This window comes from Staurois parvus, unplaced genomic scaffold (genome assembly GCF_062004578.1).
Source record: "Staurois parvus isolate SC_StPar_1 unplaced genomic scaffold, SC_StPar_1.0 ptg000387l, whole genome shotgun sequence".
NCBI classification, from domain to species: domain Eukaryota; kingdom Metazoa; phylum Chordata; class Amphibia; order Anura; family Ranidae; genus Staurois; species Staurois parvus.
In genome coordinates this window covers 3,193,290-3,221,115 of record NW_028318183.1, presented here as the reverse complement: position 1 = coordinate 3,221,115, position 27,826 = coordinate 3,193,290, and the positions used below count along the sequence as shown (strand labels likewise).

At 41.4% G+C, this 27,826-nt stretch overlaps 1 protein-coding gene across 3 annotated transcripts in view; it reads right to left on the bottom strand.

Annotated features, from left to right (window-relative positions):
* The window catches only part of SGCG (sarcoglycan gamma), a 379,077-nt gene that overhangs the window by 148,655 nt on the left and 202,596 nt on the right, over window positions 1-27,826 (bottom strand). For 2 of the 3 annotated variants that reach the window (XM_089685802.1, XM_089685803.1), the window contains exon 2: window positions 16,655-16,852. In XM_089685802.1, the coding sequence (XP_089541928.1) occupies window positions 16,655-16,852 (198 nt within the window). The remainder of the gene's footprint in view (window positions 1-16,654; window positions 16,853-27,826) is intronic. The other variant, XM_089685804.1, reaches the window with a different exon arrangement.

Here is a 27,826-nt window from a genome sequence, read left to right as displayed (position 1 = left end):
AAATGAGACAACCTCCAAAACAGGAATGGTTTTACAGGTGGAGGTCACTGACATTTTTTCCCTACTTATCTTTTCTGACTGTTTTTCCCTAGTTTTGCATTTGGCTAGGGTCAGTGTCACTACTGGTAGCACAAAGCGATACCTGGACCCTACAGAGGTTGCACAATCAGTACAACTCCTCCAGGATCGCACATCAATGTGTGTCATTGCCTCAAGAGCATGAAGGAGATTGCAGGAGAGACGCGGTTACTCTAAGAGACCTGGACAGGCCATAGAAGGTCCTTAACCCATCAGCAGGACCAGTCTCTGCTCCTTTGTGCAAGGAGATACAGGGTGAGCACTGCCAGAGCCCTACAAAATGACCTCCAGCAGGCCACTGGTGTGAATGTCTCTGACCAAACAGTCAGAAACAGACTTCATGATTGTGGCCTGAGGGCCCAACATCCTCTAGTATACCCTGTGCTCACTGCCCGGCACCATAGAGCTCGATTGCCATTTGCCATTGAACACCAGAATTGGCAGGTCCTCCACTGGTGCCCTGTGCTTTTCACAGATGAGAGCAGGTTTACCCTGAGCACATGTGACAGATGTGAATGGGTCTGGAGAAGCCATGGAGAACGTTATGCTCCCTGTAACATCATTCAGCATGACTGTTTTGGTGGTGGGTCAGTGATGGTCTGAGAAGGCATATCCATGGAGGGACGCACAGACCTCTACAGGCTAGACAATGGCACCCTGACTACCATTAGGTATTGGAATAAAATCCTTGGACCCATTGTCAGACCCTACACTGGTGCAGTGGGTCCTGGGTTCCTCCTGGTGCACGAGAAATCATAGTCTCACACACAGAGATATATGTAGATATATGCAAAATTGTGATAAGAAGGTATATATATAAGTATAAAAATGTGTATAATTATTAAAAATCCCCCTGAATAGGCTTCACCAATCACACCAATGGTGCTGTCTCACACCAACAAGCTGTTATTCCATAATAAAGGTGAGTCTGTTATAATATGATGTTATCATGGAATAACAGCTTGTTGTTGTGAGACAGCACCATTGGTGTAATCGTAGTGCAGCCTATTCAGAGGTATCTTTTAATAATTAATTTTGTTTTAATATAATATAATTTTTTTTGTAATAAAAGTATGGGATTTTAACTATTAAATTGATGTTGTGTCCTTGTTGGTACCAAGAAAATCCTATTGCCCCTGTTGCTCTTATATTTTGTGGCTCTCAAATAATAAGAATGATCAGGGCTCCTGTTAAAAATCATGGGGCTCCATACAACCTACCTGACAGAGCCCCTCCATTTGACAGGGCCAGGTCCTGAGCCTGATCACCCCTCCCCCTAGCCTGCATGCAGTGTGCAATGTAAAGAAATTTTGGATGAGGCAAAATTGCTCTAACAGTAGAGAGAGATTTAAAATTTGTATAGAGGGTCAAAAGTATGTACCATACAGAGTGCAGGTATCAGTTGTATATACTGTACGAAGTGTAGATGTCAGGAGTATGTAATGTATAGACTTCAGGGGTCAGGAATGGGTAACGCATAGCATGTAAGGGTCAGGAGTGGGTAATGTACAGAGTGCAGGGATCAGGAGCGGATAATGCATAAAGTGCATGGGTCAAGAGTATGTAACATACAGTGTGCAAGGGTTAGGAGGGGGAAAAGCACAGGCAAAGGCTTCAAAGGCAGCAGATAATGCAAAAGCTGCCAGGGCAGTAGATGGAGGTACACTCATGCTGCAGCTGCAAGGGGAGGCACACTTAGAGGGGAGATCCAGAAGGGTCAGAATTGAATACCATTGTGAATGGCCAATGCAGGCAAATTGTTGCATTAATTGTGCACGAACCAATTTTAAAAATCAGCGGTGTTATATAAGACTGAGATGAGGACAACCCTATAAAAAAAGAGGTCCTAGGATCTGTTTCACAGGTGTCAGTCCCTTCCAGGGACTGAGAAATTCCTCATAGCAACAATGGAGGAGAATGACATGAGGTCATTCACTGCAGTGGGACTGTTCTCAGCGTTTCCTTTAAAAGACATATTGCACCATGAAGCAGACAAAAACAAGGCTCAAACTGAGGTAAGGCTTTGTGTATTCACAATCCAGTGAAATTTATGGCAGACAGTTTAGGGAGACCTTGATAAAGTTAATCCACAAAGCACTTCAGATAAGGAGCAGCAGCAGCAAAGTGCTTCCTCTAGGCCAAATGGTAGGGGAAAGCTCATGGAGCATGTGCAACACTCAACCTATTGGATGATGTCAGCACACAGCTTACTCAGCCTAAACCGATACCTGTAGAAGATGTCAGTGGTAGAAATTTGAAAGGTAGCTCCTAGAGCTTTAGCCCACCCAACCTAGTTCACTACATGAGTCATCAGAGACTGGGTTACACCAGAGGCAGGCTGTGGACTTGGAGAACACTCTGTGGCTAACACAGTACACAGAGACCTGCAAATTATTATTATTTATTATAATACAGTATTTATATAGCGCCAAACGTTTGCTCAGCGCTGTACATTATAATGGGAGACAATACATGAGACAGTACAGTAACAATAAAATGCAATACACGAGAGGTTCGAGGGCCCTGCTCCTTGGAGCTTACAATCTAGGAGGGAGGGGAGAGTGGTACAGGAGGAAATAGCCGTGGGGGATGGAGTGGTGGGAAGAGCGGAGGAGATCAGCAATTAGGTGAGGGCTGGGTAGGCTTCTCTGAAGAGATGGGTTAAAGCACCAAAAAGCAGAGCCCAGTGCTGAAAAGTCACATTCCATCTTGATTAAGGAAGATATCAGAAGTAAGAATAAAAAAGGCTATCAAAAATATAGAGCTGAGGAAAAGACTCCCAACTTCCTAGGCCATTAGAAAAAAGTGAGGCAGGTTGGAAGCTGGGTTTTAAGGGACTGGTTTAACATTTTTTGTTTGCAAATGTCCAAACCTCCTGAAGGCAGTTGTATAACCCAAATGTCTAAGAATTACTACATTCCTGTGTCTTTTAATGAACAATAAAGTAATTCATTTTAAAATTACAGTAGCATATTAAAAAGCTTATATAAGATTATTGTGATGTTAGGTTACAATTTTTGAACAGCGTGCAAAATACAAACATTGTCCATGGTAAAATGTAATGATCGTACTGTCTTCCAGTCTTCCAGAAGCTATTTTGTATGACATGCTCTGATTTTCTGACTAAGGAACAAACTGTCACTGTAAATTATTTTAAGGCAACTATACAACTATGCTATCATCGGTGACAACAGTTGAAACTGGAGTAATAAAATGCAAGACATAGTGTATCTCTGGACATGTAGGGGAAATTACAGTTGAGGGTTAATGTTTGGGAGTCCGTGACATAATAAAATGTGAGTTGATTTAGTGGTGTGTAGATACTTTGGGACATAATGTAATATGCAGGTGTTTAGTGGTGTGTATACTAGTGTTGGTACAGATAGACACCTAGACAGATGAATGATTGATATACTTCATTTTATTCTCATTACTGCCGCTGAAAGTTTGGAAAACTAACAAGTCAACAAAAACGAGTGCAGCAAGCTGCATTTGCAGAAGCGGGTCTCTCTGTGAATGTGAGGAAGTGGTGGTGGAGGATTAGGTATTTTCACTGAAGGTTAATACTTCATAGTATTGAAAATGTACTTATAGTAGACAAATATTGCTAACTCAAACTGAGTATATTATTATACCTATAAATGTAGCGCTCCTTATTACCACAATACTATATATGAAAAAAAAAAAAAAATATATATATATATATATATATATAATATACTTTCTGTGATACCACACACCATATATTCAAACTAAAAAATCTATTAAATAAAGTGACAGTGTTATAAAATCAAAATTAATATTGTGATAAACAATAATAGTCCCATCAATCAATAGATAGTCCAATATTGGTGATAAGGTGATCATTAACCACTTGCCTACCAGGCACTTATACCCCCTTATTTACCAGGCCAATTTTCAGCTTTCAGCGCTGCCGCACTTTGATTGACAATTGCGCGGTCATGCAACATTGTACCCATATGAAATTTTGATCATTTTTTTCTCACAAATAGAGCTTTCTTTTGGTGGTATTTAATCGCCACTGGGCGCTTTACTTTTTGCACTATAAATAAAAAAATTGCAAAAAATTTGAAAAAAAAAAAAAAAGTTTCTTGGTTTCTATTATAAAATTTTTCAAACAGGTATTTTTTCTCCTTCACTGATGTGCGTTGATGAGGCAGCACTGATGGGCACTGATAGGCGGCACTGATGGGCACTGATAGGCAGCACTAAAGGGCACTGATAGGCAGTACTAATGAGGTGGCACGGATAGGCGGCACTGATAGGCGGCACTGATAGGTGACACTGATGATGGGTACTGATAGACGGCACTGACTGGCATCACTGCTGGGCACTGACTGGCGGCACTGACTGGCACAACCCCTGGGCACTGACTGGTGGCACTGACTGGCAGCACTGCTGGGCAGCACTGGTGGGTGGGCACAGGTGGATGGCACTGGTGGGCACAGGTGGGTGGGCACAGGTGGGTGGCACTTCTGGGCACAGGTGTGTGACACTGCAGAGTGGCACAGGTGGGCGCACTGCTGGGCACAGGTGGGTGCACTGCTGGGCACAGGTGGGTGATCTGCTGGGCACAGGTGGACGGAGCTAGTGGGCGCACTGCTGGGCACAGGTGGGCGGAACTTGCGGGTGGCACTGCTGGGCCCTGGGGCGCGCAGGAGAGCGCGTTCTGGGGGGACGTCATATGACGTCCACTCAGAACTGGCCGGCCGCAGTGAAGCCGTCATTCGGCTATCTGCGGTCGGCTACTAGTTAATCATCAATTTGTGACTTTCCGTGAATCCTCCAACTGATGATGTATGTTCACCTCCTTCTATGCCTAAAGTTAGGCTATACACGCTTGTGGTCCACCAACCTTGGAACCTGCCAACAGATCATTGTTTAATCCAGAGACACAGTGCTGGAAATAATTTTGCAGCTAACACAGTAACTAGAGAAGTGCTACATGAAGAATCCAGTGAACATGTCATATTCCAGTCTTCGCAACTACTACCAGCCTACTTGATAGGGAGCCTTGAGGGATCAGGATCACACCAGAGGTTGTATCATGGCCCTGGACGTGTAAAGCTGTCTGTGGCTAACAAACCACTACTCTAGGGGGAGATTTACCAAACCTGGAGAGAGCAAAATCTGGTGCAGCTCAGAGCTGTGTATAAATCAGATTACATTGTTCTGCTATTTTATGCTGAATCTGCTCCCAAATAGTTTATTCTAGATCAAAAGTGTAAACCTAACAGGAAAATCCAGGTCTGAGGACGAGGTGATGCAGTCTGTTGCAGGGAAACCTTGGTCCTATATTTAGAGACTTAAGAGGCCAGAGGATGATTGAACCTATTGGTGCCCATCCTAACTGAATGATCATCTTGGCTTGAGTTATCCATAGGCCCCATGTACACGGGACGTTTCTGAACGATGGAAACTGACTGCTGGAAAACATAGGTTAAAAAAAGTCTGTTTAGCCGCGTTGGCATAACGCGTTTAAGCGCATTGCGTTTAGAAGCGTTTTCTAAAGATAAGCAGAGGAGAACCTCCCAAATGCCCAGAATGCACTGAAAAGTGGTAAATTATTAACTATTTCAGACTGTTTCAGAGAAATACACGCAGAAGAAGCAGACACAGCAGTATGAGTTGCTCATTAATATTTCTTTTGTTTCCAAGGGTGGGAAGATGTCTGCTGGAGTGAGTCATTAAGGTCACCTGGCAGGGGGTCTGCATGAGGAATTTGTGGTTTGAATGTGCATTAACATATCTTTTGTTTCCAAGGGTGGGAGAGGTCTGAGGTGTGAATTGGTCATTACAATGTGTGCCAGGTGATGTCATACAATTAAGCCAAATCCACATTTAACCCATGTGCTCCTTCCCCTGACTTCTCTGTCAAGATTGATGGTACAACTATCAGTCCATGCCAAGGTGCAAGATGTAACAATGGATTCTAAACTATCCTTTTGGCTCCACATCCAATCACTGTCCAAATCATACCACCTCAATCTCTGCAACATAAGCTGCTTCTTAACCACTTGCCCTCCTGAGGATTTACCCCCCTTTCTGACCAGGCCATTTTTTGAGTTACTGTGCTGCGGTACATTAACTGACAATTGTGCGGTCATGCAGTGCTGCACCCAAATGAAATTTACATCCTTTTTCCCCACAAATTGAGTTTTTTTTGTGGTATTTGATCGGCTGTGTGTTTTTTCTTTTTTTGATCTATGAAAAAAAAAGATCGACAATTTTGAGAAAAAAAACAATATTTTTGACTTTTTGCTTTTAAACATGTCTAGTAAAAAAAAAAAAAAAAAAATCAAATTTTGTCATAAATTTACACCAACATGTATTCTGCTACATGTCTTTGCTAAAAAAAAATCCCAATACGTGTAAATGAATTGGTTTACTTGAAAGTTACAGTGTTTACAAATGGCAGTATAGATACTGGAGTTTTTGGGGTTTTTTACTAGTAATGGTGGCGATCAGCAGCTTATAGCGGGACTGCGGGACTGCGGGACTGCGGTGGGCATTCTGAGACTGGGGGGAACTGACTTGGTGTCACTGACTTCCCCAGTGACACCAATACAGTGATCAGTGCTAAAAAAAAGCACTGACACTGTACTAATGGCACTGGGCAGGAAGGGGTTAACATGAGGGGCGATCAAAGTCTTAACTGTGTGCTGGGAGTGTTTTACTGGGGGGCGGTGTGTTGGTGCTTCACTGTAAGCACACTGCTCTCAATCGCTATGCTGTGCACAACCATCCAGAGAAGAAAGCCCGAGCTGACAGGGAGGAGGACTGTTAGTAAACAAAGCAGTCCTCCTCCCGTCGGAGATGCTCGGTAATCACCAGGCGCCGCAGGGAATCACCCGCCTGCACCCGGTGATTGGCGGCCGCTAATGGGGACGTGGGTAGGGTGCACGCCCCCTACCAAGAAATACGAATTCATGTATATATACAGTTGTGTCCAAAATTATTCAACCCCCAATGCTGTAAAGGGGTTTAGGGACTATAGTGTACATTTGGAATTGTATTCAGAATCAAATCCTACAAGGACGTTGTAACTACCCAAATGCAACTAAAATGACATCAATTGTTTATGTAATACAGTAGTAAATGGTTCTTATGTGGTTTCTTCATTGCCACAATTATTCAACCCCTTAAAGACTACCACTCTGAAGAACAGAGGTTCATACAGGTGCTTTCCATCAGGTATTGAAAACACCTGTGGATGTCACCGAGCAGCAATCAAGCATAATAAGCACCAATTAGGCAGCTTTAAAATGACTGTGATACTCAGCTCCTTCTAGACATTTACTGGTGTGGTTACAAACATGGTGAAGGCAAGAGAATGGTCCAGGAAGACAAGAGAAGAGGTGATTTCTCTTCACAGGAAGGGCAATGGCTATAAGAAGATTGCAAAGATGTTAAACATACCAAGAGACACCTTAGGAAGCATCATTCGCAAATTCAAGGCAAAGGGCACTGTTGAAACGCTACCTGGTCGTGGCAGAAAGAAGATGCTGACTTCGACTGCTGTGCGCTACCTGAAGCGTAGAGTGGAGAGAAGTCCCCGTGTGACTGCTGAGGAACTGAGAAAAGATTTGTCAGATGTGGGTACAGAAGTTTCAGCCCAGACAATAAGACGCACACTGCGTAATGAAGGCCTCCGTGCCAGAACTCCCAGGCGTACCCCCTTGCTGTCTCCAAAGAATAAGAAGAGTCGACTGCAGTATGCCAAAAGCCATGTGGACAAACCACAAAAGTTGTGGGATAGTGTTCTGTGGACTGATGAAACAAAATTAGAACTGTTTGGGCCCATGGATCAACGCTATGTTTGGAGGAGGAAGAACAAGGCCTATGATGAAAAGAACACCTTGCCTACTGTGAAGCATGGTGGAGGGTCAATCATGCTTTGGGGCTGTTTTGCTTCTGCAGGTACAGGGAAGCTTCAGCGTGTGCAAGGTACCATGAATTCTCTTCAGTACCAGGAGATATTGGATGGAAACGTGATGCAGTCCGTCACACACCTGAGGCTTGGGAGACGTTGGACCTTTCAACAGGACAATGATCCCAAGCATACCTCCAAGTCCACTAGAGCATGGTTGCAGAGGAAAGGCTGGAACATTTTGGAGTGGCCATCGCAGTCACCAGACTTAAATCCGATTGAGAACCTCTGGTGGGACTTAAAGAAAGCAGTTGCAGTGCGCAAGCCTAAGAATGTGACTGAACTGGAGGCCTTTGCCCATGAAGAATGGGCGAAGATACCCGTAGATCGCTGCAAGACACTTGTGTCAAGCTATGCTTCACGTTTAAAAGCTGTTATAACTGTAAAAGGATGCTGTACTAAGTACTAAGATTGAATGTCACTTGGGGGTTGAATAAAACTGATAATGCTGTGAGCACAGAAAAGACATTTGTGGTTATTTCATTATAACTGTTATGTTATATTTGTCTGACCTACAAGTGCCTCTTTAATGTAAATGTAAGCAAGATGACTGAATGATCAAAAGCAATGTCAAACTGGCCAAAACACTCAATTTCAGTGGGGGTTGAATAATTTTGGACACAACTGTACGTGATTTTGCGCACCCCTGCCGCCCTGTAGAAGTATACTTGCTATAGGGCGGTCAGGAAGTGGTTAACCAACGACACCACAAAGGTTCTAATTTACTCCCTGGGTATCTCTGGCCTCAATTTCTGCAAGTCCCTCCTCATTGACTTACCTTTTCATAGGCTATCCCCCCTTCAGTCCATCCACCTCATCCATCTTACCAATCATTCACTGTCTCTCTTGGCTCCTCATAGGCTCAGACACAGCACACCGCTGCTGTTAATCATAGCCAGTGAGAATGGAGTGGGAGTTGGGGCTGAGCCATGCTTTGTGTGTCCGGCAGATCTGGCTCGAGAGCTTGCTCGCATGAGTGTCCCCATAGCAAGCGGCTTGCTATGGGGGGCACTCAATGGGGCAAAGGAATCAAGATCTCTGGTGGGGGACCCCAGTAGAGAAGGTTCAGGGCTGCTCTGTGCAAACCTATTGCACAAAGCAGGTAAATACAACATGGTTGTTATTTTAAAAAAATGCAAAATATGGCTTTGAAATCACTATATGGGCCCATTCAAAGTAAATTGGCTACCTGTGCATGTCAACACACAAAATGCTGGTAATAATGCTCGCATATATGAGCATCAGCCCTAATGCTTTGAGAAACTGACCTGGAACAAGAATAGAAATGAATGACACCTCTGACACTTATAAACAGCATGCTTGCTCTAGATTTGTGATTCAGAGAAACAGACACAGACAGGCAACTAGCAATTCCAGAAGATTGAAGCTCTTGTACTTCTCCCATGACAGGTGTACTTTAAGCTAAACAATGAAAAAATATATATATACAACTTTTATCATGTAAGGGCTCATGTACACTGCAACTGCTAAACTCACGTTTAGGAGCTGTTTAGCGTTTTTTTCAGCAGCCTCTGAACTCACCCTAATGTTTTTCTCTTCGTTTACAGTAGTTTGAAGGCAATTGAGTTTACAGTTGTTTTTTTGAATGCAACAAACTTGCGTTCAGATGTTGCTTTTATCAGCTTTTTAAACGCAAAATGCTTGTGAACACGGCAAATCGCGTTTATAAGCGTTTGCGTTTGAAATTTTTTTTTAACTCTTCCAGTTCCCAATGCTGTCCAGAGCCTTTTTTCATCATGAAAAATGCATGCAAAGAGTTTTCAAGGTGCTAAGATGGACAAAACACTTAACACAGGATGTTCCTACCAAGCAGTCATTCTGTCGAAGAGGCTCCAGATTCCGGCATCAAGGGTATTCAGAGACTCCCGTCAGCTGACCAACCTCTGGTGAGCTTGTCATCAGTGGGTTGGATCTAGCTTTGGCAAAACAGGGATGCAATGTCCTGGAATGCTCCCCCCTCCTCTGCATCTTGGGGTAAGTAGTCCTTTTTGCCTGTTCTCCTTCCTGGGAAGAGAAAGGCTCCTCAGCCATTTAGCTTAATGGGGATTGGGTGTCTGTTTGCTATAGAGGCTGTGTAACTGATTCTATGCCTCATGGCTAGAGCCTGGTTCTAGAAGGTATCAGCCCTCTGAGCAGGCTGTGTGCCGATTTTGAGGCCCCAGGGCTGGAGCCTGGGCCTAGAGGGTATTGTCACTCTCCTTAAGACAGGCCATGTGGGACTAAAGATATTTTCTGCTGCAGTCAACACTGTAATAAAGTTACACATCAACCTCTTGCATTGCGGGGCTATGTCGGCCAAAAGAAGTTCTGTGTGATACTTCTGGTTGCATGTGACCCACGCAGCGACTGGTAGTCAAGAAGCTGTAGAAGCCCTGTGTGAGTTTCGGGTATTCCACCTCCTTTGTCTGTCTTGTTGTCCTTCTTGTCTTACCTACCGAGTTCAAGTATAGCATTGAAAACTGTATTCGATGGATTTGTTTATATTTTTTTGCTGTATTCACACCGGTGCGACTTGTCATGTGATTTGCCAAATTGCATGAAAAGTCACACTCTATTGTCGGCAATGGAACCAGTCAAATCGGTGTGATTCCAACTTAAAACAATGGTTCCTGCACTATTTTTTGTTATTTCAGGTGCAACTTGCAAAGATATCTGTCACACAGATGTCAGGCATATCGCACCTGAAATTGTGCTGACTTGCAGCTTTGAATTCGTGCAACTTCAAGGGAAGTCGCACAATTTCAATGTCAGATTCGGTGTGAACCAGGGCTTAAAGCCCATCTCATGAAAACATTAACCTCTGTAATTTAATTGAAGTTTGTTCTTTCAAAAATTCACCACAGATCTATTGCAAGTGAAAATTATGTTCAAGTCTGGACCTGCATTTCTTGATTAATGCCAATAAATGATATACTCTTGGGATAAAGTAGGAGGCAGTTCCCCATACAAGCTATGGCGCTTCTAGGTGGAGCACTAAATACCAAGGAGTTACAGGACACTAGATGATAAAGGCTCAAGGTCCCCTGTTGGCCAGGTGCTGCTGTAGTAACTTTTTTCATGGATGAACTAATGAACAGCGGTAATGGAATCCCTCTGGACAGCATGTGAGCTTCATGTTTGGTCACCTTTTCATATATGTGAAGTGGATCCACTGGTCTGCTCCAGGTATCACCTGCCATGAATAACAGACACTGAAAAAACAAAGGGAGCCGTATGCTGGAACAATAACCATAAGTTTGTGTTAAAAAAATCTCTGGTACATCCACCTGAGCTCCTCCCCTCCTGAGAGTTATTGTTTAATGGGTATTGATCTGGAGTGTGGCTGCCTTTCTTTTTGTGGCATTTTTACATATACCAGGTTATTGTAGACTTGACAGACTACTAGTTTTAGTTATCATATGCAGCAATCTGCACAAAAATATGCATCTTGTTTAACCTTAAAAGATATGGAAATTTACCCAGGAATAATAATTTCAATTTGGGTATCAATAAAGTTACATGCTACCTGCTATTATAGTACTTGATTTTGAGCAGTTTACATTTTTAGAGACTACAGGCAATAACCAAAAGTGTTAGGGCTCGTTCACACTTGACTCATTTCTAACTCTTGCCAAATGCCCCTATAGCATTTGACAGGCGTTTGGAAAGCATTTTTAATGCTCCTCAAATGCTCCCCAAACGCCCTATGCACGTTTTTGAGGCATTTGATAGGTGTTTTCCAAGCATTAAAACCACACTCAAATGCCTATAATAAAGTTTAATGCTATTGACGCTCCACAAACGCCTCGCAACCACCTCACAAACACCCCACAAATGCCTGCATTTGAGGAGCGCCACCATAGACTTGAATGGGAGGCTTCAGCTCCTCCTGACTGGACATGAGGCGTCAATTTTGATGAGATGTGACACTAATGCTTCAGTGTGAACAGCACTGCGTGCTGCCATATGTAGAATTTTCATAGGCATTTGAGGAGCGTTAAAAACGCTTCCCAAAAGCCTGTTCTTGCCTGCTAACAAAGCTAGTGTGAACTTAGCCTTAGTGAGCTGATGATTTCCTGTGCTCTTCCCTGTGCTGACATTCAATAATTAGCACTGCTCACAGCTCTCTGGACTTCGAAATACCACCCTACCGATGTTATGTGTGAAGAAGTGTAGAGGGGAAGGTGCTCTGTATTATTTTCTTAAAGCGGCAATGCTTCTCCTTCATAGATACAGTAAAGTGAGTGTTGTCACTCTGGGACCAAAGTGTATTAGTAGCAGGATCATTAGACTGAAAGTGTTACTTAACCTCAGACCCTGAAATCACTATATCTTGTCTCCCACAGTACACTCAACATGGAAATGTAATTATGTTAGTAAATATAAACTGATAAATACCATTTCTCATTAGCAGTTAGAGCAGTCTTGTGACTTCTATCAGTGTCCAGCAAAGCACTGGTTACAGTTACAGTTTTCATTCTGCTGTAGGAGGATGCAGGACTCCTGACCTCTGTCTAGACAGTGTTGATTGGCCCTGTGCTGATCACATGCACCCAAAAAAACACTCTTTAGCAATACACACAAAACTGAGCATGTGCAGCTTGCCCCAAAGCCTCTGTTGTATCAGGAGATATTTAGTAGACACTCGAAAAATGAGAGGATCAGAGAAGACAGGATAAACATCCTTTTTACACAATGTGGAGGATTAACCCTTTAGGTTCCAGAGTCAGTATAACTGACTATGCTTTACTGGATATACAGACTTATGTAAGGCATTTTCCAGTGAGGCGAACTATGAATAGAAATGCGCATGCGCATAGAAACGTCAGAAGAGTGATCGGTTGTGCGCATGCGCACGGAAATGCGTGACCGCGCTCACACACGCGCACAGCAAAGATTGGCGCCAGATGGACTATTTAAAGGGTGTCTCTGCCCATGTTGAGTGCTGACTGATCTTTAGCTTCCCCGTGTCCTGCTTGTTCCTGTGTGATTCCCTTGTTGCTGACCCGGCTTGTTCCTGACCTGACTCTGATTACCTTCCTGATTGATACTGGTTCCTGACCTCGGCTTTGCTCCTGACTTTGGCTTTGCTTCTGACTTTGTACCTTGCTGTCTGCCTGTTGATGACCCTGGCTATTCCTATAACACTACTCCTGTCTCTCCCTCTCACTTCCTGCCTTGCTCTGGTGCACGCCTGGCAATCTACAAAACCAGCTCTGCATGTTACTACTGTGCCTGAATCAGAAGATCATCAGTCTTCCAAGGTCATCATCTGCAAGAGCTGCAAACAACATCTGCTGGCGCTCTTGTTCCCCTGGTCCCTAGACACCCTCTGTTCCAACTCCAGTGGGGTCAGGGCTAGTGACACAAGTGAGGCCGACCTCGTCATTTCAGTCTCCCATCAGGTACGTGACATTTATTTTACTATTGTGGGTTTAGTAACACTTTACATAAAGGAAAAAGAAGGCCAATGTATCCAATACAACTGAGGACTGGTAAGCTGCAATGAAGAACATTTTTTCTTGGGTTTATTATTAAACTCAGTCCATTTTATACAAGGAAGTCATAAACAGGTTAAATTGTGGAAGATTTGAGGGTTGCAATAATGTACTTGGTAATGACAGATAAGCCAGGTAATTATACGAGCAACATGGCAGCATACAAAACAACAGATTATAACCTAACATATGCTAAAAACCTTTATTACTAAACAAAAATAAGATATGTGTCTGCCTTGGCTATCCCTTCCCTTCTTTACATATACGTAACAGTGAAATATTGCTTTACAGTAAAGCAATGAGGATTCCTCTTTTTTTCTCGATCAAGGATGACTATTCCATTTACAGAGTTCTTTCATCAACAAGAAAATGAACAATTAGCAGACACACCCTAGCAGAGATTCAAATGAAAGTAAATTGAATCATGGAACATTAACAGGCTGATATCTATAATCATTAACATCAATTGGAAATGATTAATTACTGTATTAGCCTCATTGACTTATTACAATATATACAGCAAAAATCTTTAGCCCTCTGAATAATTATACACTAGGGACATAGCGTAACAGAACATAAATAATTACCTAAACAATAAAATAATGTACAAATGCTGAATTAGAAAGAATTACATTTTTGCTTACAATGAAATGAGATACATTTTAATAAGAAAGATAAATATTCACCATTAGCTGGTTTTAATCATCATCAATAATTAATACAACTGCACTGGGTATGCAACATTTTACATGTCTTATAATAAATAAAAAGTCATTCTTAATACCCAACTCTGGGCTATTTTTTTTGTTAAATGTTCTTTAGCAGTAGAGCTGTCCTTCTTCAGTAATAACGTTTTGCCACAAGATGTCCTCAGTCTTCTTGGTTGAATGACACCTAGCCTCTTTCAACCCTGAAGACTGAAGGAATACTGTGAGTGCAGGGCGTCATTAAACCATTCCCCAAGGGACTGCAATAACTGCGTAAGGCTAGGTTCACATCTGTGCAGGTTGCAGTTGACGTGTTTTTCTTTTTCTTTTTTAAGTTAATAGGAAAGTATGATAGTTTTGTTATTGAAATGTGACTTTTGATTGGACTTTACACTCTGGCTCTCAAATAGCATCAAAGTAGTGCAGTAACCTTTATGTGTCCAAAGTTGCATGATAGGGTTAAATATTATAGTTAGGGTAACGGCTAGAGTTAAGGGCTAGGATTAGGGTTAAGGGCTAGGGTTAAATGTCAGGGTTAGGGTTAAGGGCAAGGGTTTATTGTTAGGGTTAAAAGAGAAGCATGTTTTGTTTTTTGAAAATCATACTTACCTAAGTTGATGCAGTGTCAATATGATCCTGCATCTGTCCCCTGCTGGCTCTAAGGGTGAGTAACTAAGTGTTCAGACTTCGCTGATCACTCAGTTCTCCCTGCCGCACTGAGCAGAGAGCAGTGACTGTCAGTCACCGCTGTCTGCTCTGCCCTCCCAGCACTCACTGGAGTGCTGGGCTGTGGAGGGGACAGGAGTGGTTGGCTCAGGCTCTCAGCGGCTCACTGTGAGGCTGAGCAAGGTGCTGGTAAAGGCCCTTGGGTGGATTCCGACCATATGGTTGGGATCTTTCTCCAGCTTGGACTGGCTGAGTGACGTCAGCCAACAGTGAACTTTAGTCCACTGTCGGCTGAAAACAGGTCACAGGAGTGCAGAACTTCCACTTCTGTGATCCATAGGAGAAGTACAGTAAAACAAGCTTTGGCTGTACTTCTCCTTTCAGGGCTAGGGTTAAATGTTAAGGTTAAGGACTAGGGTTAGGGTTAAATGTTAGGGTTAAGGGCTAGGGTTAGATGTTAGGGTTAAGGACTAGGGTTAGGGTTAAATGTTAGGGTTAAGGGCTAGGGTTAGATGTTAGGGTTAAGGACTAGGGTTAGGGTTAAATATTAGGGTTAGGGTTAAGGGCTAGGGTTAAATGTTAGGGTTAGGGTTAAATGTTAGGTTTAGGGACTAGGGTTAGGGTTAAGGGCTAGGGTTAGGGTTAAGGGCTAGGGTTAGGGTTAAATGTTAGGGTTAGGGTTAAGGGCTAGGGTTAGGGTTAAATGTTAGGGTTAGAGTTACGGTTAGAGTTAATGTTAATCATTAGGGTTAGGGCCAGCGGTAATCGTTAGACTTATAAATAATTGTTAGAGTTAGCATTCTAAGCCTAACAATTACCGCTAACCCTAACTCTAACCCTGACCCTAATTCTAACCCTTAATTCTAACAATTAACCCTAACCCTTAAACCTAACCCTAACATGCAACTTTGGACACATAAAGGTTCCTGCACTACTCTGATGCTGCTTGAGTGCCAGAGAGTGTAAAGTGGCATTAAAGTCACATCAAAGTCGCTCTGCATGGAGAGAACTGTCATACTTTCCTATTAGAAAAAAAACCCAAAACATATAAAAAATGCAACACTTGAATCTTTGGTGCGGGTCCATTGAAGTCTATTATACAGAAAATGCAATCTGCTGTGGGAAAAAAAGTCCCTGAACCTTTCCAAAAAAAGTCAGGCTCAAAAACGCACAGATGCAAACTAGATTCATTGGAAACCATTTTAAATGGACTGTAGTGCGTTTCTGCAAAATGCACCAAAAAGAGCATAGGTGTGAACCAAGGGTATTGGTGCAATGAACAGCACTGACATCAACACATCAGTGCTGCTCTCTGCATTATTGAGGACTAGTCCAGAGAAGAGGTGCAAAAGAAGAGAACCCTGCTGCATCACATCACTGGCTTGAAGATTTTTGGAAAAGAGAAATATAAGATAAATCTGGAATAAAATACTGCTGGGACGGCATTCAGTTGGGAGGAGGGAACACTGTGGGGCAAAAGTCCACATTCCAGAGTTGGGGCTCTAAGGTGAATCTGTATTTCCTCCATACTGGGCAAAATATTAGATACATATTACTGTAGGGATTGAAATATAAGAGGCCATATAAGAAGACAATGGCTGATGCTGACCACCAAACTTCACCTAACAATAAAATAACTTTTAACCTTTAAAATAACAAATAAGACAAACATATCAGTCATAATTTTACCTATAAATAAAGACTGCTGAACTGACCAGTCACGAAAATGACGATAAAGTCTGAATGATACTTACTGGTGAGAACCACATGACCTTCAGAATCCAAATGGTTAGAGCAAAATTCACAACTAAGATGATGAGGAGAAGTAAGACAAACAGGTAGAGGCAGCGTTTTCTCCAGCCATAGATTCCAATGTTATAGACATACTGCTTCTCTGGATGGTCTATGTCTGATTCTTGGGTTGTTGTGGTATACTGTTCCCGGACCATCTGCTGTGTGATACAAAGAAAGAATATTTACATCCTCTCGTAACTGGGGATTTTCAGTTACTTATAAACATCTTGTTTTATATATCTTTATTGAGAAAAGGTAAAATAGTTTTTACTGTGGCGTTCTGGTCTTTTGCAAAAATCCTGTTACATTTTTTTCATACAGTGTCAAAGTTGGAAGCTGTGTTTGGTCTGCAAGGACAGACTTGGGTTTGAAGATCCCCCAACATTTTCCCAATGCTATCAGGATATACATGGTAAAATAACAATATATGTGGCATTATATTGTATATCCCATGTATAACGCTGTTTTAAAGCGTATGTAAACTATAATAATGAACTTCTCCTATTTGTCCTTTTTTGTTCTATGAAATATACCATCAAACGCATTTTGATATATCTGTTTGATAAGTTCAAAACAAACCTGTTGTTTTCTGAAATCATATGAGCTCATGAATTCCTGAGCTTTCTGCCTGTACTCACTGTTATTAAATACATTATTCTCTGAGGACTATAGAACCTTGCCCTTCTATGTTATGGACAGTATGAGAAAGGAAGGATTCTGTAGTTCTGTCTAGTCTCTGTTTTCCTGATTCAGAAGGACAGGTCTATATTGTCATCCTAAGAATGGAAGTGTGCTACAGAAAGCTAAAAAAAATAAGGTAAAAAAAGAAATCTAATGCAACCATTACATCTAAGGGCTGGAAAGCTAGAAAACATTATAATTTTGGGTTTAGATTTAAATTTAATATCTCTACCCCAACAATCTGATAACAATTCACAACTTCAGCCATATACCTCTAACAATTAACACTCAACCCAGACTTTATGGCATTAGAACAAGGTGGTTTAAAAAAAAAAGCCCCATCTCCCATCACATTATTGACCAATTAGTATCTGCCTTGACACATCATGTGACATCATGGTGATTGGAGTAAAGTGGAGCTCCAGTTTCCCATCACATTATTGGCCAATTAGTATCTACCTCAACACATCATGTGACATCATGGTGATTGGAGTAAAGTGGAGCTCCAGGCTCCCATCACATTATTGGCCAATTAGTATCTGCCTCAACACGTGACATCATAGTGATTGGAGTAAAGTGGAGCTCCAAGCTCCCATCACATTATTGGCCAATTAGTATCTGCCTCAACACATCATGTGACATCACGGTGATTGGAGTAAAGTGGAGTTCCAGGCTCCGATCACATTATTGGCCAATTAAGTATCTGCCTCAACACATCATGGTGATTGGAGTAAAGAGGAGCTCCAGGCTCCCATCACATTATTGGCCAATTAGTATCTGCCTCAACACATCATGTGACATCAGGGTGATTGGAGTAAAGTGGAGCTCCAGGCTTCCATCACATTATTGGCCAATTAGTATCTGCCTCGACACATCATGTGACATCATGGTGATTGGAGTAAAGCAGAGCTCCAGGCTCCCCCCCAAAAATAGGAATACTGTAGCTGCTGACTTTTAATATAAGGGCACTTACCTGTCCAGGGATCCAGTGATGTCCCCACCCGAGTCAATTCTTCAGTCTGCTTTGGGTGCAGGTGCCGGCATCTTAGGTAAAGGAAACTGGCAGTGAAGCCTTGCAGCATCACAGTCAGATTCCTACTGTGAATGCGCAAAGTGCACTGTGCTTTGTGAATGGTTCCACAGTCTTCTGGGACCTGTGAAGTGTCCTAGAAGGCTGCGGAGAAAGGAAGGGGAGGAGCAAACTACCATCTCAAATCGCCACAGCAATCTGACCCAGAAGTGGGAGAGGGTATCTGTCAAAACCAGGTACCTGCTCCCCCAAAAAGTGGGGGGAGGATACAAAGAAGCGGAACTTCTCCTTTTGGGTGAAGTTACTCTTTAAGGTGTTAGCTATAAATTAGTTAACTGTGTAGCTTTAAATGCCGGGGAAGGCTCCTGACAATCACCAGAACGAAGAAAATATGGATTAAAAAAAAAAAAGTCTTCAATGTTGATTACAGATGATTGTAACTAATCACTAGCTATACATGGCCTGGATAAATCAGAACCTTCACAGACTCCAAGAAATCAGTTTAAAGACCCTCTGCCTTAAAATGTTTAGACATTAGGTCCCACAATGCATAGTGTCTGTCACATCATGTTAATCATTTAATGCTTTTTTATGCTTTCCCAAATTTTAAACTACTGTAGAATGTGTTGGCACTAAAAACAATGAAAGTAATAATAGTACCTAGCAGTCATATTTAGATATATTGGATGTGCATGGATATTCCACAAAGTGCAAAGAGAAATATCAGACAAGTGTATTCATCTGAGTTTGGAGTACTCCACTTCCCCAGGAGAAGGCCCAGTGACATTGTATTTGCATAGCCCAGGCTTTCTCAACCAGGGTTTCTCCAAAGGTCCCCTTGAACAATGAGCAAGATCTTTATCACAGATATACAGGGATTTTTTTCAGCTGGAACGTGGGTGAACTAAGTTCCGTCACCTCCAGCACTGGATGTATGTAATGGCAAGGGTTGCTGGGGTGTGATGGAGGGTCTATTGTGGCTTGCTGCTAGGGGATCTATTGTTGCTGGATGGGATTTATTTTTGAGTAGGGAGCCTATTGTTGCTGGTGGGGGATATGTTTTGGTAGAAGGGTTTAGAGTTTCAATAACACCAATGATCTTTTTACCTATATGTATGGGGACATTCCTTCACTGACCACCAATGTAAGAGGCATTCTTCTCACTGACCACCACACTAATGTACTATTAGTTGTTGATAGAGCAATTATTGGCAGGGGGTCCCCCGAGACCTGAACGATATTTTAAGGGTTCCTTCATATTAAAAAGGTTGAGAAAGGCTGGCCTAGACAAATGTGCTGGAAGCTGACCATCTGAGCACAAAACTATACCATTTTATCACACTTTCCATGTTTATTATTACCCCATAACAAGGGGACCATGAATGTGCAAGACCCTCTGGCATGTTAAAGCATAAGTTTAGTCAAACATTTTTTTATAATCAGCACAAAAGATTGTACTTAGGGCTCATGTACACTGCAACTGATAAACTCACATTTAGGAACTGTTCAGCGTTTTTTTCAGCAGCCCCTGAACTCATCCTAATGTTTTCCTATGTGTCCATGTACACATCTTCGTTTACAGTTGTTTACAGGCAGTTGATTTTAAATTTTTTAAACGCAGAAAATTTGCGTTCAGCAGTTGATTTTATCAGTGTTTCAAACGCAAAACGCTTGTAAACGTGGCTAAACTGGGCAAATCGCATTTATAAGCGTTTGCGTCTGAAACTTTTTTGAACTCTTCCAGTTCCCGATGTTGTCCAGAGCCTTTTTCATCATGGAAAATGCAAAGCGTTTTCAAGGTACTCAGATGGACAAAACACTGAAAACAGGATGTTCCTACCATGCTTGGCACACATTTTAATGACCAATTCACACCGCAGACCTCTCCCACCCTTGGAAACAAAAGATATGTTAATGCCCATTCACACCTCAAATTCCTCATGCAGACCCCCTGCCAGGTGGCCTTAAGGACTCACTCCACCAGACACCTTTCCCACCCTTGGAAACAAAAGAAATGTTAATGAGTATCTCACACCTAAGCTAATTTCAACATGTACTGCTGTGTCTGCTTCTATTCTGTATTTCTCTGAAACAGCCTGAAATAGTTAATAATTTACCACTTTTCAGTTCATTCTGGGCTTTTGGGAGGTTCTCCTGTGCTTATCTTTAAAAAACACTTCTAAACGCAAATGCACATAAACGCACACAAACGCATTATGCAAACACGGCTAAACAGACGTTTTTTAACCTACGTTTTCCAGCAGTCAGTTTCCATCGTTCAGAAGCGTCCCGAGTACATGGGGCCTTACAATCAATGTAAAGTATCCTTTAAGCTGATGGCAGCGGCTTTAGTTGAAATCTTCCATCCTCTGATTCCTTCTTACCCCAGCAGCCATAATCTTCTTGTACTGCAAGAGTTAGCCTGGGTTCCCATATATGCGGTGCAGGATGCAGTTTGATTTCAAGGCTGGTGCGGTGTGAATTTGTTCATACGGTGCAGGTGCAATTCCGATGCAATTTATTCAAGTGTCTCAGGCTGGAAATTGCACTCGCACTGCACTGACAATCACACAGGACCCTTTTTAAACTCACACTGCGGTCAGCCTGCAGGTATGTGAACGGGCCCTGCAGAAAAGAATTTTAGTTCACGTCATGAAATCTGTGGGGCTAAAATTGCATCACAATTCGCATATACGGTATGTGAACTGAGGCTCATTAAAGCTGACAGGCCTGTCATAGAACCACATCAAGAATGCAAACTTTGCCTGCCCTTTCTGCCCCCCTCCACCATTCACATAGGCTGTACTTTAGCCTCAATCAATAAAAAAAACAGTCTATGAATGGAGGAGTTGGACCTTTCATTCATCCACCAATCCTAAATTCATAGATTGCTTTTCGTTTATGGAAACTATGCCTGCCCTTTCTGCCCCCCCTCCTCCATTCATAAAAGCTGTACTTTAGCTTCAGCCAATAAAAAACAGTCTATGAACAGAGGAGGCGGAGCTCCATTCATCTGCCGTCCATTCATAGATTGCTTTTCATTCATGGAAGCTATAGTACAACTTTTATGAATGGAGGAGAGGGGCAGCAAAGTCAGACATAGTCAGCATTGTTGATCAGCATATTTGACAGGTCTGAAGGGTTCTATTAACACCCACAATTCCAGATTGTTATGGCTGCAGGGGTAGAGGGGAGATCAGAGGATGGAAGATTTCAACTAAAACCACAGTCATCAGCACAAGAGACACTTTGCATTAAATTTTTCTTTCCCTTGTGCCAATTTAAAAAAATGTTTTGACTAAACATAAGCTTTAGGGCCAGTTCACACTTCATGCGTTTCAGTTTCATTTTTTTCTACATCCAAAATGCACAGGAAGTAGGTTATATGGTTTTTTTATGTCATAGTTCACATCAGTGCTTGCAGTTCCAGTGTTTTCCGGGTGCAGAAAAAAAAAGTAGAACAGGCTGCATTTTTTCCTGCACAGAACTGTAGTAGAACGCAGTAAAACGCACTGAAATGCACCAAAAATGCACTGGAACGCACATGTCCCTATTTAAATTGAAGAAAAAGAATAAGGAAAAAATGAACTGGAATGCATAAAAAACGCATTGGAATGCGTCAATAATGCATCAAAAATGCGCATGCAAAAATGCATCTGGAACGCATCTGGACTGCGTTTCCATAGTGTGACTAGGCCCTAATACCATTCTTAATGCCTTGCAACAACAGGCAGGTGATTTAAAGCTGATCTTCCATAAAAAATGGTAGGTCTGCTTTCCTGCCAGTGCCCCTCACCACTGCAAAACACCTTGAAGGGCCAGTTCACACTATGCCCAGAGCTGAAATATCGGCTGCTCTGTGCGGTGCGATTTCAAGCCCATTTATCTGAATGGACTTAAATCCTACTGCATCAAAAGTAGTGCATGCATTACTTTTTTAAATGCACGGCAACTACATCACATGGTACTTTCTACCTTGCAATTTAGCGCGAGACAGTGCGGGCAAACGCAATGCATTTGCAAACTGCATTTGGGTGTCGTTGACATATAACTGACCCCCGTAGTAGTACATTGCAAGGGCATTGCGATCGGAATGTGATGTGGGAAGCGGCACAGGGCTGCAGCTTTACCACACCGCATTCTAGTGTGAACGAGACCTAAAATAAGGATGTTACAAGGACACAAAAGAAATAGTTTCATACTCACCTTGGTTCCAGCTTCCCAAAAAGCCAATTTTGTTTAGGCAGTGGAGGGTTGGAAAGAAAGTTGGCAAGAAGGTCCTCTTCCACGTGCAGGTAAGTTCTGCTGTAGGAATGGGTGTGGAAGATGAGATGCTCCTGTCCTAATGACCTGATAAAAGTGGCCACCTGACCTGAGAAGAGTATTGGCTGTTCCAGCCGTCAGCACACCCACATGGAAGAAAAATATATTTGAAATATATTTTAAAAATATTATTTCCAAATATATTGACATATATTTGAAATGCTATCATTTTGGCCATATTCAATATATTTCAGAATATATATATTTATTTATATATATATATATATATATACACACACACTGTATGTTGCAATGCGTTTTCTAATACAAAAAAATCTGAAGAATATCTTTAAAAAATATATATTTTTGAAAATATATATATTTTTAAATATATTCTTCAGATTTTTTTAACATATAAAAAAGTCATTTTAACATGTATTTTTACATGTTTGTAAATGCATTCCAATAATGTAGATTTGTATTTTTAAAGACCTACAGTATATTTGAAATGTAATTTTAAAAATAATTTTCATATATTTTATAATAAAAATGCATTTTAACATACAGTATATATAGATATATTTATTGAAATATATTTTGAAATTATATTGAATATAGCCAAAATTGTAGCATTTCAAATATATGTGAATATATTTGGGAAGAATATTTTTAAAATATATTTCAAATATATTTTTCTTCCATATGGGCAGCGCTACTTGTTTAGTATCTAAACATACACAGTATATCAGTGCATTGGATCATTTTACCTTTCTTGGATCATTTTACCTTTCTTGAGTCAGCAAACTATATCAGGAACTATTTTACTCAACAATAAATGAAGTTAAGTGAGGAAGTGTTTTATGCAGCATATTGCAGACAATACCTAGGGCTAAATGTATGCAACATTTCATATACTTAGTTGTTTGCATAGCAGTTTCTGATAAAGTGAATCCTGGCAAAGACAGAACTGAACCTTCCCATTGTCTGTGTACCTGTGGATGGATACGTGCCGATAAATTCAGGAGCAGAACATAAAGCTGAACTCCAGGTATGATCTTAGATGCATAGTTACATTGCTCCAGTTTGGCACAATATAAAGCTGCATAACTATTACCTGAAGGTCCCCTGGGGAAGATGGAAATCACTGTAGTAGTCGGGGCTACTACAGTGCTAACCGTAATCTTATGGGTCCTACTTTGGTTCTGGATGAGCGGCTTCCTCTTTGCACACTGACCATAGTGTGTTGCTCACTTGGCACTGTTGCCTTTCACAGGACATCTTGGCTTTTTTTTTGTTTTTTTTTCTCAAAGAATACAAGGAGTTCTCTGATTGGACAAAGATGAAAGGCGGAGAAGTGATGTCATATTCTCCATGTCTTTCTACAGCTTGCCGGGTGCCCCAATACCCAGGATGCTCTCTGCTTTGTTCTGTATATCATCGTGTTGAGTAGGGAGAAATGTATTGGGTGTTTACTGCAACTGCACCTCTTTTTATTATTCATTTCAACAAGAATAGGGAGTGTGTTAATAAAGATTGCCCATCTACCACTACAGCCATTTTAGCTTCTAGAAGAACAACAGTAAAGGTCTCCACTATTCTCCCTTTGCTGCATATATGCCTGTAAGTTCATGCATTGTGTTTTTTAAAGTCATGTATGCATCCAGATCACATTTATGTATTTAATATGATTTTTAAGTAGCTGTTTGCAAGAAATGTGTTTATTGCATGCATTTGTGAGAGACGGTGTGTTCAAAATAATAGCAGTGTGTTGAAAAAAGTGAATAAAGCTCAAAATCCTTCTAATAGCTTTTATTTCCATACACACAAATGCATTGGGAACACTACACATTCTATTCCAAATCAAAACATGAAGAAAAATATATCAAATTTGTGTTGTTCCTCTAAAAAAATTGAAGAAAAGTGAATATTAGACTGTTCAAAAAAATAGCAGTGTTTGTATTCTTCTTTACAAACTCAAACATTCACTATATAAACTGAAAAATGTTTGAAGATTTTGCTTTCCTTTGAATCACTTAATTAATATTTAGTTGTATAAGCACTGTTTCTGAGAACTGCTGTACATCTGTGTTGCATGGAGTCAACCAACTTCTGGCACCTGTGAACAGGTATTCCAGCCCAGGATGATTGGACTACATTCCACAGTTCTTCTCTATTTCTTGGTTTTGCCTCAGAAACGGCATTTTTGATGTCACCCCACAAGTTTTCTATTGGATTAAGATCCGGGGATTGGGCTGGCCACTCCATAACGTCCATCTTGTTGGCCTGGAACCAAGATGTTGCACGTTTACTGGTGTGTTTGGGGTCGTTGTCTTGTTGGAACACCCATTTCAAGGGCATTTCCTCTTCAGCATAAGGCAGCATGACCTCTTCAAGTATTCTGATGTATTCAAACTGATCCATGATCCCTGGTATTGCGATAAATAGGCCCAACACCGTAGTATGAGAAACATCCCCATATCATGATGCTCGCACAACCATGCTTCACTGTCTTCACAATGTACTGTGGCTTGAATTCAGTGTTTGGGGGTCGTCTAACAAACTGTCTCCGGCCACTAGACCCAAAAAGAACAATCTTACTTTCATCAGTCCACAAAACGTTGCGCAATTTTTCTTTAGGCCAGTCAATGTGCTCTTTGGCAAATTGTAACCTCTTCAGCACATGTCTTTTTTTCAACAGTGGGACTTTGCGGGGGCTTCTTGCAGATAGCTTGGCTTCACATAGGCGTCTTCTAATTGTAACAGTACTCACAGGGAACTTTAGACCTTCTTTGATCTTCCTGGAGCTGATTGTTGGCTGAGTCCTTGCCATTTTGGCTATTCTTCTATCCATTTGAATGGTAGTTTTTCGCTTTCTTCCACGCCTTTCAGGTTTTGGTTGCCATTTTAAAGCATTTGCGATCATTTTAGCTGAGCAGCCTATCATTTTCTGCACTTCTTTATATGTTTTCCCCTCTCCAATCAACTTTTTAATCAAGGTACGCTGTTCTTCTGAACAATGTCTGGAATGACCCATTTTCCTCAGAATTTCAGAGAGAAATGCACTGTAACCAGCATGTACAACATTTGCTGCCTTCCTTCCTTAAGTAAGGGCAATAATTGCCACCTGTTTTTCAAAGAATGAACGACCTCACTAATAGAACTCCACACTGCTATTATTTTGAACATGCCCCTTTCAATTAGTGATTCAATTACACAGAATCAGCAGCATGCATGTCATGACTGTTGGGTCTGTTGGATTTCTATTACTCTACTACACCTGCTAGTAAATTATTTGCCATGTAGAAATATAATTTCTACCAAAAACAGTGATTGATCAGGTTAGTGATGTCTGACTGCTAGTATTTTGAACACATCTGCATATCCAAGCATATTGTAACTTCAGCTTATGTAATTGTATTGCTGTTTTGCAGAACTATTTACAGAAGTAAATTCAATTTTGGAATGAAAAATAACACTGCTTCTGTCAGTTTTGTTAGGTAGCTGTCAGCTAACTGTTAGTAGGACAGCACAGTTATGCTATTTCTGATATGCCACAACTTGCCAACTCTTGCCTCCTTTGTCTCCTGAGAGGCTGCTTATCACTGTTGGTAGCTAGTAGGTAAAAAGGGAAGTCATAGAAAGTGGACCAGGGTACAAACACACAAGTTACTGTGTCATCTAATAAAATAAACAAGGGTTTCACAACAAGGCTCACAATATAAGATGCTGATGCCTGCAGGCTATAGGCACACTTCAAAGGAGTTTTCTATTTAACATCACATTCCATATCAAATTTTTCAGAGTGCAGGTGATGATTCTCTATTCTCAGACCTGATCAATCCTTTCATTCTTCATGCATATAGGGCATCACCAGAAAATAAGCTACGGAATTTCTGAAGACCTTGCCTACATCGTTTCTCAAAACAGAGGTCTGCAATGCTTACAATTACTAATATTATGCGGAAGCTGAACTGTCATGTCAAGTTGCCCCTGTATTGTGCAGTCCTACTCTAGGTAATGAGATACTGTCACCTTGCCCAATTGACAGTATCTTTGTAAAGTCCTCCAATCCCTCCCCTGTAGCCAACGCTGAAATCAGAGGTGTTAGCTGGCTTTAAAAGCTAAGGGGAGCTGTGCAGTCACCCCCCAGTAGTGGCATTTCTCATGGTCAGGAACACGGGCAAATGGCAGGGTCTCTTTAATTACAGCACCAACAGTGGCATATAATAACTGATGTGAGAACAAACTTACCTCTCATTTACTTCATTCCTGGCAGCTATGCAGCCTTCTCATATAATTACAAAATTGTACAACCAAGACCTCTGTTTTTAAACTAGAAACAGATAAGTCAGTCCCTTCTAAATGGTGCGGTGAGTGCCGGGGAATGTTTTGTCGTACCGGGGAATGTTTTGTTGTACCGGGGAATGTTTTGTCGTACCAGGGAATGTTTTGTCGTACCAGGACTTGATTTTTATCCTCTAACTGTACACTGCTCATGTTAGTTTTAAATTGAGCAGCTGTCTGTGTATTCTAAACCAGGAGACAATCCTCATCAGCACATTTCACCTCTGATCCAGCAACAATAATTATTATATCTGCTACAGAGAGTGATTAACATGATTTGGTTCATATCACAAATGGAAAAGGATACTTGGAAGGTCATAACAAGTATGTGCCTAATGTACAATTCACGTTATATATTTTTCATTGTTTCATTTACTTAAGGGATTATAGTACTTTATACCTGATGAATACCCTCCCCTTGGTCTCCTATACTATCACAGACCCCATGCACTTGAGTACTTTCCTAATCCAACATTCTGCTGGGCATAAACTGCTTTATCAAGGCACACAGCTATGGGGTACAATTTGCTTTAGATTTATCAACATGTATTATCAGAGGCCTACCTGACTTCAATTTATTGTTTAGGTAAACTACTGCATGGTCATTGGTAAATGGTAAATTATCCTATATGTCCATACACACATAGGCTTTAATCAGTGTTTTTGGCAGGGGCGTTTTTTGGCTGCAAAAAAACCCCAGAACTAGTGGGTTTCTAGAGGAGTTTTTTTTAGCTGTAAAAATGCTCTAACGCTGGTAATCACAATAAAACAAGGCAAATCAGGGTGTTTGAGCGTTTTCTGAGCCACAATTTTG